General features: G+C 40.0%; 2 protein-coding genes across 3 annotated transcripts; both read left to right on the forward strand.

Annotated features, from left to right (window-relative positions):
• Positions 1-517: 517 nt before the first annotated feature.
• zgc:158482 (uncharacterized protein LOC100009650 homolog) lies at positions 518-11630 on the forward strand. Of its 2 annotated transcripts, XM_055044833.1 has the most exons (10): positions 519-1132; positions 2129-2338; positions 2446-2604; positions 4589-4713; positions 7751-7945; positions 8159-8249; positions 8336-8534; positions 8769-8866; positions 8953-9083; positions 9223-11628. In XM_055044833.1, exons 1-10 carry the CDS (start codon positions 652-654, stop codon positions 9397-9399), a joined length of 1866 nt encoding a protein of 621 aa, XP_054900808.1. In that variant the 5' UTR covers positions 519-651; the 3' UTR covers positions 9400-11628. The 2 variants fall into 2 exon arrangements, with proteins under 2 accessions (XP_054900809.1, XP_054900808.1); XM_055044834.1 differs by lacking the exon at positions 2446-2604 and having other exon boundaries at positions 518-1132; positions 9223-11630.
• Positions 11631-11911: 281 nt separating this feature from the next.
• On the forward strand, positions 11912-18393 carry LOC129369442 (long-chain fatty acid transport protein 2-like). The gene is made up of 10 exons (XM_055044837.1): positions 11912-12501; positions 13051-13260; positions 13358-13516; positions 13872-13996; positions 16058-16252; positions 16370-16460; positions 16548-16746; positions 17451-17548; positions 17812-17942; positions 18029-18393. Exons 1-10 carry the CDS (start codon positions 12036-12038, stop codon positions 18200-18202), a joined length of 1848 nt encoding a protein of 615 aa, XP_054900812.1. The 5' UTR covers positions 11912-12035; the 3' UTR covers positions 18203-18393.
• Positions 18394-18633: the final 240 nt, after the last annotated feature.

Here is an 18633-nt window from a genome sequence, read left to right on the forward strand (position 1 = left end):
CCTTTAAAAGTATCAAATTAAGAATCCCTGTGACGCAATTACATGATGAAGTAAAGGCTGCCCTGTTTCGTTATTAATTTAATAAAAATGTTGGACAGAGGCTGTGGTGTGAAAGGAAAGAGGTCCAAACACCTGGATCTCTATACCAGCCCCCGTGAAAAAATTACAAATCAAAAATCAACCACAAACACACCCTAACTCATATTGCAAATCTCATTCACCAACAACACTCTCTTATTAATACTGATCACCAAAATGTTGTTTTTTCTTTCCAAAAAAAAAAAAAGACATGTTGAAGTTAAAGTGCCCAGTCAAGTCAGCTGATCCCTGACAAGCAAGCTGCAGTCTGGTGCATCAACTTAAGTAGATTAACCTGTTTTCTTCTGAGTGCCTTTAAATGCCTCACGGCGGGGGGGATTCAGAGGTTAAAAATAAAACTGACTATTGTCGCTGAAAAATCCGTGGATCTGTTGCGCGTATCCAAAATGGTTGTGTCCAGAAATACATTTCCATTTCATTCCGCACATCTCAGAAAATTCTATGAAACGCTCCGCCCCAACTTGTCCGCTTTTTTTTTTTCGCCCGGGTTTTTGAACTTTTTGCCCAGTCGGGTCGGGACCGTCCTTTAGAACAAGTGGGGAAAAGTTCGCCATGGAGCTGTTCCTCATTTCTACCATTTTAGCGGGCGCCGTCATCGCGCCCTTCGCGCTGAGAATCCTTTTCCCCTATTTATGGAAGGATCTCCGGTACGTCGGCGTCCTGGTGCGGGTTTTGGTCCGCTACGCAGCGAACCGAAGGCGGAGACCTCCGTCCTACGTGCTGGAGCGCTTCTTGGAGCAAGCCGCCGCGCTACCCGACAAGCCCTTCGTCGCGTTCGGGGACGAGACGCACACGTACGCGGACGCGGACCGGGAGAGCAACAGGATCGCCAACGCGCTCCGGGCGCAGCGCGGGTACGAGGCTGGAGCCACCGCCGCGCTCCTCATGGGGAACGAGCCCAGGTTTTTGTTTACTTGGCTGGCTCTGGCCAAGCTCGGCTCTCCCGTCGCCCTGCTGAACTACAACATCCGGAGCAAGTCTCTGCTGCACTGCTTCAACTGCTGCAAGGCCAAGGTGCTGGTTGCAGCCGCAGGTAAGGAGGGCTGCTGGAGGAAGTGGCTTTGAAAATGAAAGTTGCGATCAAGTTAAAAAAGGAAGAAAGAAAGAAAGAGAAAAAGGAAGAAGTCGCACCAACCATGATAGTTATTCGTGTGCCCCCCCATCCCACCCAAAAAATTGCATTAATGTGACAAGATGTCACATATAGTTTCAGAAAAACTTTAATAGTTTAACAGTTAGTGTTATAGAGACGGCCTCAACTGGCCCTTTGAGGAGGTTCATGATCTTGACCTGTTCCTTTCTTTTCTTTTCTGTTGTTGTGAAATTGTTGTGGTTTTGGATCTGCACACGAGTCCTTTGACTTGTGTGTTTTTTCAGTGTTTTGTACGTTCAGTACTTGTGGGGATCCGTAAAGTAAAAAAAAACAAAAAAAACAAAAACTACATCAAAATTCTCACTTGCAATCTGCTAAAAATGTGCTAAACACAAACACAACTTTCGCTGGAGAAATCATCAAACCATGTTATTCATCGTTTTGGAGCCGAGTGTTTGAGCTGTTCTTCACCTTAGATGTGAGGTTGCAATAAATCGCAATTTTTCTCAAAGCATTTTCATTTTTACGTTTTCATTTTATTACCTTTGTAATAAAATGAAAGATTTCATAACAAACAATGCAATTTATTTATTTTTTTTTTAACCATGTTTATTCATTCACCGGGGAGAGAAATCTTGTACTACTAAATAATTGTCTTTAACTAAAATTGCATCATGTTTTCACCTAATGAAACCAAGAAGTCATTGACTAATAATCGTAAGCTACCAGAGGCTCTGAGTTATTAATAATTTTGGTATGAAACAATTAAATAAAGCTATTTTAGGTATTTCTTTCAATAAATTTGTAGACTGTTGCAGCTGGAAACTAATATTTGTACCTAAAGAACGTTCAAATAAATGTTTAGTAATTAGTCTGTGCCTTCTTTGATGAATACTAATGCAAATGTATTCTTCTTTTTATTGTTATTTTTTGCAGAGCTGAAAGAGGCAGTGGAGGATGTGCTGCCCTCCCTGATGGAGCAGGGTGTCACGGTCCTCCTCTTGGTCAAATCCTGCGACACTCCAGGAATCGTGAGCTTCTCTGATAAAGTGGAAGAAGCCGCGGACACACCGCTACCTCGATCCATCAGATCACACGTCACATTTAAAAGTCCCGCCGTCTATATCTACACCTCTGGCACGACCGGTATTTCTGCACTTTTTTCAATGAATTGTGGTAATCTGTTCCTACAAGGCATGGAGTGAATCCTTTGGTTTTCAAACAGCTTTTATGTGTGAGTTGCTGCATTTCAGGTCTTCCTAAGGCAGCTTTGGTTGATCAGAATCGCCTCCTATCAGCTCTGGCTATTATATCTGCATACGGTGTGAAATCCAAGGATGTCATGTACGTCAACCTGCCGCTCTACCACACAGCAGGGTTTCTCGTTGGATTTCTTGGCTGCATTGAAGCAGGTGGGAACACAAAAACGGTATTAAAGAGTGCTACGCTCCATGATAAAATAGATTGGTCATGTGGGATTTGGTTCACTCATGTGACGGTCAGTGATGGAGTGCAGGACGTTTATTTGAATCAATGGAAGCAGTGTGGACACTTTTACACTGCATCTAAATTGCAGGAAAATAAATATATGAGATGTTGATAAATTTGAATAAAACTGCCCAAACTTCCTCTGTTGACAATCCGAATTCAAACACAGAGTTAGTCATTTTAAAACCTTTGAAACAGCTTTTAAGCTTTCGACAAGTATACTAAGAAAAAAACATTCTCAGAAATTGATGGTTTTTGTCTTTTTTTCTGTTTTTGCTCTGCAGACTTGTTTCTACTTTTCACAAATAAGTTTTAAAAAACTTTTTTTTAGCCCATCCACCATAATTTTTTTTGTCTTTTTATTAACCTGTACGCTCGATGCCGGAAATATACGGACCTGGGCCCAGGCTGAGCTGAAGCCATTTTTGGTGCCCTATCCACTAAGGAGAAATTCTTCTGCTAATGCAAAATGCATTATTGTAGCAGATAGTCCTTTCCATCAGCAGGTATGAACTGAAGCATGGAACCACAGCTAAATCATAAATTTTAAATACTTCACTGTTGTTTGTGTCCATAAAAATCCCAAAAATATCAAAGCAACTCACCTAATTTGGACCTATGAGTTCTAAAGTGCAATGTTTGCTAAACACACATTCAGTAAAAAGAAACACAAATATTTGGGCCCGGCTGCTGGCCCTGTTTAGCCTTTCTGACGTGTGGCCCAGCGCACGCTGACCTGGCAGCTTGGGACACAGATTGATGGTTCTGGCTTTCACAATCTTCAAAATATTATATAAAAAAATCTACCCATTCAATTTGCAAATAAAGGCATTTACCCAATCCTAAGAGTCATATCAGGAATTCCTTTGCAATTTGTGCAATGTCTTAAACTTGTGCAGTTAAGCCAGGTAAGCCTGTTACACAAAGATGATCTTTTTCACATGTGATGTAAAGCTATAGTTGAATAAACCAGGATATAATCACTCAACAGCCTCAATAAACAATCAGGTTTGTGGTTCTTTATGACCAAAGCAATTCTAGATCTTCTAAAATCTTCTTTAAGCTCCAGTGTTTGCTATAAATCTGCAAACTGCAGATGGATTCTGTTTCTTTGCACACTGCACAGAACCTGATTATCCTCCTCCTATTCAGGCCCAGTGAAAGAGTCTTTTGTCATAAGGAGCCAATAATCTGTACTGATCCTTCTCTGGCTGCGCTTTCCATAAATAGGCAAAAGGTTACACAGAGAGTGCTTGTGTGTGTGCAGGCATTGTGTGTGATTGAGGAAGTTTGGTGCTCTGCAGAATTATCACAGATTTGTTGTCTGATGTGTTTATTTATTTGCCACAAGGTTTAAAACTATTAATTCTTGCTACTATTCAATATTTGAGTAAGAAATTGTAAGATGCTTCAACTTACTGAAGTATTAAGACCTTTTTTCACTTTTACAGCTGCACTCCTCGGTGTCTTATTAGGATTTTTTGCGATAGAATGCATTGTGGTAAAATAAAAGAATGCAATCGAATATAATATATGATCTAATATGTGTAGCGTTGCATGTTTAGGGCTGTAACGAATCTTCGAGTGATTCGAGAACCTCGAGTATTACAATTCCTCGATCTGTGGACGCAAAACCTTCAAATGGCTGTGCAAAGTGATAGTTCATCTACTAAATTAATGAAAGAGGAATATTTAAACTAAAAACTGGAGTGCACAGCGCTTTTTTATTTTTATTTTCATTATTAAGTTGAATATAATATCAGATTTTTCAAAAGCACAGCTCTTGTTGTTACAGGTGAATTTTCTAAGCAGCATGAAAGCATTTGTTCGGGGATGCACATTTTAGGTGAATGAACTTTTTATTTATCAGGTTGTAATATTTGTGTTCTGTGATGTTTTATTTTGAAGGGTCAACTCTAGTTCTGAAAAGGAAGTTTTCTGCCTCTCAGTTCTGGGACGACTGCAGAAAATACAATGTGACTGTCATTCAGTATATCGGAGAAGTGATGCGCTACCTCTGCTGCACACCAAAGGTAAAATTGAAATGATAGCATTAAGATTTACAATACAGTCCAAGGTAAACAATTGCTGATTTGCATACTGTGTCCGAGGAGCCGGACTTCCTTTAAAGCAGGAAGCGTGGGTCATTTTCATTTTGGGCCAAATCAAACGTCTGAATGTTCTTAAAGGGCCATTTGTGCCAGAAAGTATTGATAAAAATTGTTCAAATATCAATACACCTGTTTGCTTCAGCGTTCAGGAAGCTGAAATTTAAATGATATTGAACATTTCTTCACACTGGTCAGCCCATCCAGGATTTTCTATCACTGATTTAGAAATATTTGTAAGATTTTTTGTAATTTTTAATTTTTTTTACAATACATGCAACAATGTATGACGTTAAATTTGACTTTTTATTCTTCACTGCACGGACTATAGCTTGACACCAACTAATCCTGAGGCAGCAGTCACTTAAACCCAATGTTTTTGGCCAATTTTAAGAAAAATGTCAGTAAAATCAGAAAGAAACTTGGCAATCTGTTGATTATGTGTGAATTTTGCAGATTTGTGAAAAACTGGAAGGACTTATTCTTGTAAGGGCCACATACAAAGCTTTGGCGGGCCAGATTTTAAGTTTGACACGTGCTTTAAAGGGATACGAGGCAGGATTTCTTCAGGCTTTCTGGAGATTTTTAAAGTGTTTAATGTTTGTTTTCCACTTAGTTTGAGTTTAGTACCTGACCAGGTTCAGGACATTATTTTTGCTTCCTGGGCTGAATGACTCATAGCATGAAAAGGCTCCTAACCAAGTCTTGTGTTGACATTTGACAAACATCTTAGTAAAAAAAAAACATTTTAATTTGAATCAGAGATGCAACCCTCAGGCTTTTATTGGCTGATTCTAGTTTCTGGCTTTAGATGCTGGGGCAGGATAATAATTTCTCAAGAATTTAACTTGTGGATCCCAAGTCAGAGCAAATAAAAAAAAAAAAAATTGGCTGATTGATTGGTGCATAACCACTCAATTTCTGGGCTATTTTCTTCCAAAGTCCACTTGCAGTAACATTTTTTTTTCTGAAATTAGTTTTCACTGAAACTCTTTGTTGAACTCAAATGCAACAATTCCTTTTTCATTTTGACCAAACCTTTCATTTTTAATGGTTTTAACAGTCACTTACTGGTGCAGCTGCAACAAAACAACAACAAGATTACCCAGGAACTTTTGGCAGGATATTTTAGACACTCCACCCATCTTGGCAACCATAATTACTGTAAAAAAAAATTAATAAATCAGGCAAAGACAGCTGCAGAGGCAGAGTGTCTGCAACAAGTCGCGACAGAGGCAGGCCTTGTCAGAGGGAACTTTCCAAATCTATACATTCCCAACGCAGAGCACAGCTTGCTCTCCAAAATAGAAATCATAAAATCTTCACTATCGTGTTCCAGTCTTCACCCACTTCATCTGCCTCGTTCGAGGCAGCATGAAAATAAGACCTATTTTAAAAAAAATATATACATTTATCTATTTAAATAACAGAACTGACATCATCGTAGTTACATGTCACAAACGCTTATTTGCATTTGGTAGTACTGGATACATAGTTTCTGCGTGTAATGCCATTCAGAGCATCTTGTTACATCACATGGAGCTCGGTGTCAGTTTACGGCGCGCACGAGTCGCAGGAGTCACCAGATTTCTTTATCTGGTCATCTCTCGGAATAGATGCTGGCCTTTACTTTGGAAGACATATCAAGTTGCAAAGTTACAGTTCAAGTCGATGGTCATTCTATTTGAGCCACATGGGGCAAAGGTCGGGGAATGCGCATATTTTCACTTGTTTCAATTAGTTTTGATTCTTGCATTCGAAGAGTAAGAACATGTCCAAAGATGGTATCGATTTTAGCTAAAGTTGATCATTTCAATTTGCAAAAATCTTTCCTGCAGTTTTGCAGAAAAGTGAGCCCGTGTTTGATTCTGTCTGAAAACGGAGCTGATAGACCCACAGCTTCTGTTTTCCTGTGGCAGTCACGCTCCCATGCAGCGTCAGGAAGCGTAGAAAAGCTTCCAAGTTCCAGATCCAGATCAGTGTGAGGAAAACAATCAAACCGAGTATTAAAAAGGTTTTCCAGACTTTTTTTTTAATATTGTCAATTTTCAAAAGTAACACAATCAAAGAATTTCAAATAATCCTTAATAAATGCAGACATGGACTGGCTTTACTCATTAAATGCACATGTAATGGAAAAAGGTTGCAGTTTGCAATGTTTTGGATTTTTCTCATCTTCAAGTTGTGGTTTAACTGGATACAAACCACAACTATAGATAGATTAAAATGCTAAACCACACTAAAATCGACTCTTTTCATTTTTAAAAATAAAAGTGACTGCAATCAATATCAGTTTATTATTTTAACCATAAGCACAGCATTTAGGCAATGCTTGTATATGTTTGAAACACAAGAGAAGCTTCACCATGTTGATGAAACTTATTAAATCCAGTGTAAAAAGGTCAATTCTTCAGGGAAACTGCAACTAAATTGTCTGACAAGCAAAAAAAAAAAATCTGATGTCAGCCTGAAACAAATATTTCAATAAAATCTTGTTGAGATGGAGATAATAAATTTCACTTCTTACTTTAGTTGTGTAGATCACTCATTATCTGGACTCTATGTTTGCTGTGACTCCAACCAAACATTTGAGTGATGTATTATTAATTTGAAGTCATGTTGTTATCACAACATTTGCCGGCGTTATTGTGCATCAAACATTTTCCTAATGTAGCGCAGCTTTCAGGCAAAGGAAAAAAAAAAGATTTGTATTAGAGTTAATTTGTGTTAGTTCAGATGCTAAAAAAACTGTAAAATAGTTTAGAAATCAAAAGCCTGTTTCAACATTCTGCTGTTTTGTGTTTGTCAAACCTGCAGATAAAATGACTATTTCAGTGGTTCTAGGTGAATATTTCATAAAAATGGCAACAGAGACTAAATACTCGGTGCCTGTAAACTGGTGTTGCATTTACATTTCACAAACTGCTTAATGTTTCCTTTTTCATTTTGCATGAATCTGTAGAGGGACAATGACAAAGACCATAAAGTAAGACTGGCCATCGGCAACGGAGTCCGAGCAGAAGTCTGGAAAGAGTTCCTGAGTCGCTTTGGAAACATCCAGATTTTTGAGTTTTATGCCTCCACAGAGGGAAATATAGGATTCCTCAACTACACTGAGAAAATAGGAGCAGTTGGACGAGTTCACTTTTTGCACAAGGTAAGGATGAGAGTATGCAGAGCATACCTGAACTGTGCACACGAGCATAAAGCCACGTTTGAAGTGTTAAGTCCATCAAACACAGTTCTTTACTAACTTGGTTTGACCTTGTTTACCCAGTTGAACATGGGGGTGGGGTGGATAAAGGTTTATAAAGGCGGCGCATTAAAAGCAATTGTTTTAACGGGGCACTAATTTCAATACTCTTTGCAGAGATTGTTTCCCTACACACTTGTGAAGTACGACACAGAGCGCGACGAACCGGTGCGAGATGCTAACGGTCTCTGCATTGAGACCTCGAAAGGTCAAGAATAATTACAGGCATTTGCTTTTTTAAATTTTTTTAATTTTTTTGGTCTTTTCATTCTGAACTTGTTTTTTTTTCCCCAGGTAATACAGGACTGCTGGTGTCGAAGATTACAGACCTCACACCTTTTGTCGGATACGCTCAAAACGAAGAGCAGACAGAGAGGAAAAAGCTGCGCAACGTCCTCAAAAAAGGAGACCTGTACTTCAACACCGGTGACCTAATGAGGATCGATAAAGACAATTTCATTTACTTTCAGGATCGTGTCGGGGACACCTTCAGGTACTGCCCTCCTCCTCACAGTGGATTTGTCCTCATTTAGAGGAAATAGCAGAGAGGACACGCTTTTCTTTTAATTCTGCTTATTTTTGGGGGGGTTGGGGGGGACACATTTGTGAATGAACCAGAATTTTTTTTTACAGAAATTGTTAATCAACTTCTGTCAATGTCAAAACCAGAAAAAAAATCAATGAATAAAAAGACTTCAACTGACTGTAAGTTATTTTGAGGACATAGGTGGAAAGGTGAGAACGTTGCGACAACTGAGGTCTCCGACATCCTTTCGATGAGCAACTGTCTGCAAGAGGCCAATGTTTATGGAGTCCAAGTGCCAGGTAACACTCACTCAGCAAATATCGTTTGGCATAATTTACTTCCAGCTGAACTTTGTTTGAACTTATGTTGTTTTATTGTCATTCAGGGCACGAGGGGCGCGTGGGAATGGCAGCTGCCACGCTGAAGAACGGTGCCCGGTTTGATGGGAGTCGACTTTACGACCACGTTGTTAGCTACCTGCCCTCATACGCACGGCCCCGCTTTATAAGGCTGCAGGTAATTCAGTGGAAACGAGCTTCATCTTGCCTGGATGTCAAGGAGGACGCAAGGGCAAACACACGGGCTTTGTTCTGCTGCGAACGCCTGGCTGTGTTCAGTCCCAGTGACGTGTGCGCGCTCTTTTCTCCCGTTCCAGAGTTCAGTGGAAGTCACGACTACTTTCAAGCAGATGAAAGTGAAGCTGGTGAATCAGGGGTTCGATCCGGAGAACATCCAGGAGCCTCTTTACATCCTCGACGACAGAGCGAAAAGCTACGTACCACTGATGGCTGAGACTTACCGCTCCATCCTGTCCGGAAGCGTCAAGCTGTAACCAGCTCCACTGGCCGTGTGAGAGGCTGTCATAGCGTCTGATTTATTTTATTTTTTTAATAATTTCCAGCTCAGGGAAGCAAATGTTATTTTAAATATTCTTATGTGTATGTTTTTTTTTAAACATACACATAGTCAGTGTATTATTTCGAAAAGAACAATCACAAGGTAATCATAAAACTACATTGTTGTAAATAGCCTAATAACTGCTTACCATGCTGTATTAACTACTTACAATGTTTTTTTTTCAACTCAGTGTCATATCTGTGTTTAGATTTATCTTTTCAGAGACAGAATGTGGTGAATCCTGTTACACCTATAACACAGCATGGACAGTATTTTACAATTTCTTAAAAAATGTGACCTTTTTTCATAAACATTGATTTTACATGCCTTCAAAGGCTCAGTTGAAGTAATAATTTGTAAGCTATAAAAACATATAGATAGCATCCATGTTTGAAAGTGATGTTATCGACTAATGTCTGTGAAAATAAGCCAAACTGCGGAAACCTAAAGTTACTGTTACAGTAAATTGTGCAGGTTTTCAGTATTTTTGCCCTTCAGGAGCTCAACGTTACGAGTCCAGATGTCAGAAGAGAAGGAGAACACAAGGTGGCGCCATGCTTTGACTTTTCTCTTACTGCTGACGTTTTTTTTTTTTTTTTAATGGCGAAAGAGACCAAGGAATATTTTAAAAGCGTTTAGTTGACTGACAATAAAGCCTGACAAAAACTAAATCTAATCAAACCTTTATTTGATTTGAACTTCTGAAAATATTCCTTCACAATCAGAGTCTGAAAATATATGTTGAAAGAAAGTGAAGTGATGTTTGTTTTTAAAAAAATATATTTTTACTTGGACTTTTAATTTAAACCGTGGTAATGAAGATATTTTGCTTAGCAATTTGTATCACTTCCTACTTTTATATCATGTGTTATTAATATAATGTGCACTGCAGAAACAGTATTTTGGGGATGTGTACAAACATTTCTGGTAGAGAAATTTAGACAAGATGTAAATAAAATATTTAAATGCTTTTCAAAGAAGTAATGGAAGAGATTTGCATATTTCTCTGTAGTGACTGTAATGTTGTTGAAGAGTCTTATTGATCAGGTAGTTATTAATTTTATTCATGAAGGGTTTATTCACACAAATGTCTGCTTTTGGTGTTTCTAAAGGCAAACAGGTCTAAATAATTACCAGAAACCCAAAACAGTGGAGTCCAGTTCCATATTTGGGGTGTGAGAACAAAAGCCTCGGACTTTGTCCTGGAAAGAAACGGGAGATAAAATCGAAACTTCTGTCTTGTCTAAGAACATAATCAGAACCGTGAAAGGTTTTAGAGAGTCAGGCTACCGGTTTATAAAAGCAGGTCTCTCGGGCAAAATGTTAGTAAAGTCCAGCATTTATTTTAAGCGATCAGGACTTGACTTGAAGTCCTAAGCTGTAAATCATCATGTGATAACACAAGCGAAACGACAATGCATAATTTTCCTGAGTGCCACACCCTACCATTTAAACCAACTGGACTCATTTCATTGGAGCAAATCATTCCTCTTTTCTTCTGGTTGCACACGTTTCTGGATGAAAAAGTTAAAAGAAAAGAAACCTCTGAGTTTCTTTCATTGAGTGTACTTTAGGACAGCACAGCTTTTTGGTCAAACGTTGGGAAAATTCAAAGAAATTGGCTCATTCTGCAGAAGCAAATTGTAGACATCAACAAATTAATTTTGTAGATTAATTTCCAGAAGCGCGAAACAAACGTGCTCATCCGTTCTTTAGGCGTGAGAGTGTGTGGAAAGGAGATATTTTCTGTATTTCGGAGCTGTGCCAATGTTTTCGAGCGAAATGTGAGGACCAAATCCAGAATGAAAGCGGAAGACAAGTCCTGTATCGATGTGGGGCTGAAACAGCAACTCGGGTTGGTATTTTAAAACTAACTCAGGATGTTTGCAAATGCTTCCAGATGCACAGTGTAACTTCAGGCAATGACAATGTTTTGGAGTAGCCCTCAAAAAGCCCTGATCTGTGTGAGAATTTGAGCTCAGAAATGTGTGAAAGCATTAAAATATGTAATAAAAACGTCAACAAAACCACTGTTGTTACTCAGGGATTTAGCAGGTAGGAGCTATGTTTGTTAATGACATCTGATCTAAAGCAGTAATAAGATTGGTCTGATTTATCACACAACGCAGACCGATGCTTTAAAACCACACTGAATTGGTTACCATGTGATGATTTCTATGTTAAATATCTAATAAAACTGATGACTGATCTCAATCAGTGATAATAACTATAAATGGGAAACATGCACATCATCCCACTGGGTACTTTTCACCTCCAGACTTCAACAAACCCCCTTTTTTGTTTGTTTGTTCATTGTTATGTTTTAAATAATGACATTTAAACCCAAATGATTGTGCTGAACCCGTGGAACATAGGACCCTGGGAACACATACTTTCCCTTTCAGCAGTGGTTTTTGTAAATGAAAAACTTATGTGGACCCTTTTTTTCTTATACAACCAGAAGAGGGAGAAGTTGGGCAAAGTTCAGGAGGCGTAAACGAGTCGGATCTTTTCCCTGCAGTGGTTGAGGCTCTCTGAACCCTCAGGACCGAGTCCGCACTCCGGAGCACAATGATCGCACACATCCTGTTTGCCGTTCTGACAATTCTGCCATTGTTCGTTTATCTGCGAAATCCATATTTTCTGGGAGACCTGAGGTACGCGGTCACTGCAATTCGCATCGGCCTGCGAATGCGCAAAATCAAGAGGAACTTTTCCAGCATGCTGGACTGCTTCTTGGACCGAGCGAAGCAGCATCCACAAAAGACGTTCCTGATCTTTGAGGGCAGCTCCTACACGTACAGCCAGGCCGACAGGGAGAGCAACAAGGTCGCCAGGGCTCTGGCGACGCACGCCCGGCTGAAGGAGGGGGACGCGGCCGCGCTGTTCCTGGGCAACGAGCCGCAGTTTGTGTGGCTCTGGCTGGGTCTGGCCAAGCTGGGCTGCGTGGCGTCGCTCCTCAACTCCAACATCAGGTCCAAGTCTCTGGTGCACTGCTTCTCCTGCTGCGAAGCCAAGGTCCTCATCGCAGGGGCCGGTAAGCTGGGGCCACTTTTCAGAGGGTAGAATTTTGTGTGTGGGTGTTTTTTTTTCCCCCGAAACCCTTTTACTGTCACGTGTCTTGCTCAGAAATACAATGGGATGCATAGTTTAACTGCGTTGTTCAACCAAATATGCAATGGCAATAAACACGATTCAAACCAGAATATGAATCTGTTATCATAAAGAGACATAGGGGTTGCAGAGAGGTAATTTCCCCCATTTTTTTTCAGAAGTTGAAAAATGAACCAATAACATCCAAACTGAGCACTTTCTACAGTTTAGGGGTGAACTATTGGCAGTGCAAGCAGATAAAACTAGACACTGTACAGCACTATGTGTGCCACTCTGAAAAGTGCTATTAAATAGGTATAAATGTCACGTCTCTAGTGAAATGTCCTGTTGGCTCTGCCCCGCCCCCTTTGTGTCACAGACAATAAATCAAATAACTTTACACTAAACTACACCTGCAGTATTTGGATTGATTTGTAACTTTCTTCATATTTGCACAGACCTCCGATGCCACTTTTGCTTCTCTTTCTCTCAGACTTGCGAGAAGCCGTAGTAGAGGTCCTGCCAGCTCTGAGGGAGCAGGGCATCCGGGTGTTCATCCTCAGCGACCACAGTGACGTAGAAGGCATCGAAAGCCTCTCCGATAAGCTGGAGGAGACCTGTGACGAGCCTCTGTCTCCGCAGCTGAGGGCGAACATCAACCTCAAAACTCCTGCCCTCTACATCTACACGTCGGGGACCACGGGTAATCAGCCGTCCTCCTCTGACCTTGACCCGCTCTCACTGGCTGTGGCCTTGAACTGCACATAAAAAGGCTTTTAATGGCAATGTTATCTTTTTAGGACTTCCCAAGGCAGCTATCGTTAACCACGAGAGGGTATGGATGTCATCTTTTCTCCAGGCCATGGTTGGTGTGCACGCCAGCGATGTGCTCTATTTGTACCTGCCTCTCTACCACACCTCTGGTTTTCTGATGGGACTCTGCGGAGCCATAGAGCGAGGTAATCCACGAGAGAGTCTGTGAGTGAACCATGAGTAGCTAGAGCGATGGCGAGTGTTAGGAGGAATGTGGAGAGGTGGAAATGTGGAAAAGAAAGTTAATTATCTTAAGTCAATGGCTTAAAAATATGACAATGTCCAGTAGCTATTTAGTCATTGACTGTCCGCTGCTTTGTGTCAGTGATGGTTATGAAAGGTTAAACCTCAAGTAACGCGCAATCTGGTTCTGGTTTCCAGTGTTTGTGTTTGAAAGACTCAAAGCTCAGTTTGCAGACTTGTAGACTGTAGACTACTGTATGCAGTCAGCCAGCCCCGTGTCTCATTTTCTGCTGCTATCTGTGCGCCTTCCTTTTTCAGGCATCACTGTGGTTTTGAGACGGAAGTTCTCGGTTTCCAGCTTCTGGAGTGACTGCAGAAAGCACAACGTGACCGTCGTTCAGTACATAGGAGAGATCATGCGTTACCTGTGCAACACGCCAAAGGTAAACATGAGTTTGACGTCATATGATCCCAAAAGACCTTTATCAATTCTGCTGCTTTTGGAGCACATTTTGATCAAGCAGCAGATCCAACCTTCTTTAAAAAGTTTAGTGGTTGCTTAAAAATCCAAGAACTTGGATAATTTAATCGTCTCTCCAACAGGGAAGAAGACTGACTCTCTTTTAACAGGAAGAAACCTGTTAAAAGATCATGACGGTTATGCACCGAATAACATTATGTTAAAGATATTTGCCATTTCTCAAATTAAATGCTTCAGTCAATCATGTGAATTTGCATGCGAGATAACCTAAAAAAATAAAGAAAAGGTTATATTTTCCTCTTAGAATATCATGACAATGTGATTAACCCCCTTTTTAGGAAAGGAGGTTGTCACTGGGATTTTAGCTAAACCCAGGTCTGATTATAGGAAGACTCATTAAATAAAATAAAAATGAAAAATTAAACCTGTCTGACATGAAAGAGGCTAAAAACATTCAAAAAGCTACACAGTTTCTCAATGGCAAGAACAGACAAGAAACAAAGCTGAGTCACCAGCAGTTGTTAGGTTTGATACTTTAGTATTAAATTTATTTGTGTCTTTTTCACCGGATGGTTTGGACGTTTCGTTTTCCCTTAATAAATGAGATCAGAATATAAAAACCTCTAGCTCTCCAGCAAGTTAGCTCAACTTTAACCATTTACTCATGTTTGTGTGAAATTAAGATTTGTTTGATAGGCTGAAAACATTTAAGCTACATTTAAAAACCTGTGGAAATATAAAAGGAGCTGGTCCACACATACAGGAGCGCCGTGTTAAGAGTGCCGTGTGGCTGCGGTCCCAGCGGAAGGGGCTTGTTTACACTGATATATTGGGAGGGATGTGAAAAGCAGGGAGAGTTTATGACTGTAACAGCCTGGTGTGAGAAGCCTGTCCTCAGCCTGGTGGAGCCAGCCTGTGGGCACATTGTGACAGAGACCGGGAGGCCAGACAGGGGCGGGTTGTGTTGTTTATGAGGTCGGCTGCTTTCCTGTTGATTCCACGCTCTGTTTTCTCTTTTTCTTTTCCTTACAGTGTAGCAATGCAGCTATAGCCGGGACGGATTCAATACGGATGTAGAAACCTGGCTGATAATTTCTTAGCCTTTGAGCCATTAGTTGTTGATATGTGAGAGTTTTGTTTTTTATGTTTAATTATTAGAATGCTTCTTTTTCTCAATGTTTTTCTCTGCCAATTTACACATTCGAAATAAAGATTTGCTTTCATATGTTACAACCAGTAACATAATCAATCAATCAGCCAATCAACCAATCCCATTTATTCTGTCATAATTGTGGTCCATATAAAACAAGAAACAGACAGACATATAAACTGAGGGCCCAGCGATTCCTGAGTTTTGATCAGGATTGGTCAAAGTGTTCACAGTCTGTCAACCTTCACATACATCTGTACATAATGTTTCAAAGCACAGCAGCACAAGTTGGTACATTGACACTCACAAACATCTGACTCCATCGCTGCATCCTCAGGCCCTCACCGTAAGAGGCCTGACATTTATGCATGCTGCTTTTCCTGTACGCATAAGGATTGAAGAGCCATATTGAAGAAACACAAACATCTTCTTAAAGTTCCAGGAAAAAAGCAGAAATAAGCTTTTTAAACCGAGCAGCACTCAATAGCTAAGTAGCAAATGCACAACTTTTCATTAGTGACTTGCGAACCAAATCCTGCATGCCAAAAGTGTAAGAACAAAAATAAAATCCACATTTTCTTCTCTATTCAAAACATGCATTTGATTTCTAATCAAGCCAGTTTATCTAAATAATCTGAGTTGAATTACTATATCCACTTAAAAAAGCTATTAAAATTCCAGATGCTATGTTTACAATACTGCATTCTAGTTCACCTGCAGCACCAATTTCTCATTTTAATTTGTCCAACAAATGGTGATGCATTTTATAAGCCACTAAAATGACGACACCTGACTGTGCTCTTTTATCAGTGTGCAGCGTTGCTCGTACAGGCGTTTTATTTGTGTCTGACCTCTCCTTCACCCTCCCCTCAGAAAGACAATGACAAGGATCATAAAGTGAGACTGGCTCTGGGGAACGGGATAAGGTCGGACACCTGGGTCGACTTCCTGCAGCGGTTTGGGAGCGTTCGCATCTGCGAATGCTATGGAGCGACAGAGTCCAATGTTGGCTTTGTCAACTACGTTGGAAAAGTTGGAGCCATCGGCAGAGAGCATTTTCTCTACAAGGTGAGAATCGTAATTCGCATAACTTATCTTCACAGGATACATCATTACGTACATTCAAATTGCTCTCAAATGATTGATTATTTTTTCATTCATCGTAATCTCCCGACTCCTTTTCAGATGTCATCTCCATACGCCCTTATAAGGTATGACACAGAAAAAGAGGAGCCAGTCAGAAACTCCAGAGGATTTTGCATTGAAGTTCCTAAAGGTGAGTTTGTTCAGATCCAAGCCATAACATCCTTCCTTGTCTTCTTTCAAAACTTACCGTGTTTTTTTTTTTCCCTCTAATATAAAGGTGAAACTGGTCTGCTGGTAGGGAAGATAGGAGAGAAAACCCCTTTCTATGGCTATGCCAAGAACAAACAGCAGACGGAGAAGAAGAAGCTGCGAGACGTCTTTGTGCAGGGAGACCTCTACTTTAACAGCGGTGACCTTTTAATGATAGACGAGGAGGGATTTGTCTACTTTCAGGACCGCATTGGAGACACTTTCAGGTCAGTGGCTCAACAAAATGGAAAAATCTATACAGATGGACACTTGGAGAAGACAATGAGCCTCTGAGGACAGAATGAAAGTTGGTTAACTGAGAGCATTTACCACCAAACCAGTTGCCCCTTTTGGTGAAATCATATTTAAAGTTCTTGTAACATATTGTTTGTATCATAACTTCAATCAGGACATATAGATGTGTAATTCTAATGATCTTAATACAAAAATCTCTGACGTATATCTTGTGTTAGTTTTTTGTTGTGCTTGTGTATCAAGACTTCTTGTCTGCAGCTTGTAGGCGAGGTTTAAAATATTTTGCCTCCTAGCCAGACTTATAGTAGACAGGCTGAAAATGCCACAATGGACACATAAGGTCATCATTCGTCATTATTTTTCCAGATCTGAAGACGATTAATGCACAAAAAAGTCTAATGTAAAAGTCAGCTGGTATAAATATTTGTCAGCCAGCTTTCTCTTAAAATACTACTATTTTCAGAGGCCTGAGTTGTCTAAGGTAGAATATATTGACATTGAAATCGGAAGTTTTTTCTACGTGAGACATTAGAAATTTAAATATTTGACTTTTTGCTTTATTGATTACTCTCCAGGTGTAACAGTTTTTACAATATTGTTTGTTTTTTAATTATTATTCTTCTACCAACCTGCAGCTAACCTTTCCATGTGCTCTGTTTGTTGTCGTCTTGTGCAGGTGGAAAGGAGAAAACGTGGCAACCACAGAGGTGGCTGATCATTTACTGACAGCGGATTTTATTGAGGAGGCTAATGTTTACGGTGTGAAGGTTCCAGGTAACTTTTACGTCATTGCTACCCGTTTCACAACTTTGTAAATAGAAATATAGATTTCTGTTTCTAACTGGGTATGGATATATATAAATTTATATATATATATATATATTTTTATCATTGTGGCACATCAGGTAGAAAGTAATGAAAAAATTGAATACGACTTCTGAGGATAACCTTTTCTACCATTGTTGGAAAAGTTGTTCTCAAGTTAAAGATTTATGCTTTAATAAAGTTGATTTTTGACATTGACTGGGACTGATTAGGGCACGAAGGAAGGATTGGAATGGCGGCGCTGAAGCTGAAGGAAAACATGGACTTTGATGGCACCGCCATATATCAGCATGTCAAAAGCTACCTGCCCAGCTACGCCAGGCCACGTTTCTTACGGATCCAGGTAACCCAATGCGGAGAGGAAGATGCAAAACGTTTGTAAAATACACTTACAAATTCTCATAGTGACAACAATTGTTCCCGGGACAGGATGCTGTAGCGGTGACTGGGACATTCAAGCATCTGAAGGCGAAACTGGCTGCGCAGGGTTTCGACCCCGCCGTCATCCAAGACCCGCTGTTCTTCCTGGAGGACGGTAAAGGCTACGTACCCATGACCCAGGAGATTCTCACCGCCATCACAGAGGGAACGCTTAAGCTCTGAACGAGTCGATCGATGTATCTGATTTTATACGTTTTAAGTAATACAGGCTGCAGAGTAACGCAAAATGACCAATACATTGAGTGTGTTTACAAAGGCTGAAAGGGAAAATATTTCATAGATTAAAGTTGTTCTTTTTATATGATTCAAACGAAAATAAAACATTTTTTAAAATAAATCTAATTCATATTTCATTCATAATTTTGTATTATTTGTTTCCCCCAATTTGCAATGGATATCTGAAAACAAAGGGTTCAAACAAACTTCCAGCAGAACCAGGCTAACTATGAGCATCCATTTTCAGCAACAGAGTGTTGAGAGGACAGGGGGGGAACACTGAAGCCCTGAGCCAGGAGTTTATTTATATACAGGAAAATGAAGAAAAAAAAACACATAGCAGTTCCTCCCTAAATTATTCTGTCGAGGAAAAGCTG

This window comes from Poeciliopsis prolifica, unplaced genomic scaffold (assembly GCF_027474105.1).
Source record: "Poeciliopsis prolifica strain line A6 unplaced genomic scaffold, Auburn_PproV2 SCAFFOLD021, whole genome shotgun sequence".
NCBI classification, from domain to species: domain Eukaryota; kingdom Metazoa; phylum Chordata; class Actinopteri; order Cyprinodontiformes; family Poeciliidae; genus Poeciliopsis; species Poeciliopsis prolifica.

What these genes read in the sequence shown, in the direction of transcription:
- zgc:158482 (XM_055044833.1), top strand. Translation starts at nt 652, where the DNA reads ATGGAGCTGTTCCTCATTTCTACCATTTTAGCGGGCGCCGTCATCGCG. An exon ending in GGTGCTGGTTGCAGCCGCAG is followed by an intron (nt 1,133 to 2,128) that starts GTAAGGAGGGCT and finishes TATTTTTTGCAG; the next exon opens with AGCTGAAAGAGGCAGTGGAG. An exon ending in GAGTTCACTTTTTGCACAAG is followed by an intron (nt 7,946 to 8,158) that starts GTAAGGATGAGA and finishes TACTCTTTGCAG; the next exon opens with AGATTGTTTCCCTACACACT.
- LOC129369442 (XM_055044837.1), top strand. Translation starts at nt 12,036, where the DNA reads ATGATCGCACACATCCTGTTTGCCGTTCTGACAATTCTGCCATTGTTC. An exon ending in CTACACGTCGGGGACCACGG is followed by an intron (nt 13,261 to 13,357) that starts GTAATCAGCCGT and finishes TTATCTTTTTAG; the next exon opens with GACTTCCCAAGGCAGCTATC. An exon ending in ACCTGTGCAACACGCCAAAG is followed by an intron (nt 13,997 to 16,057) that starts GTAAACATGAGT and finishes CCCTCCCCTCAG; the next exon opens with AAAGACAATGACAAGGATCA.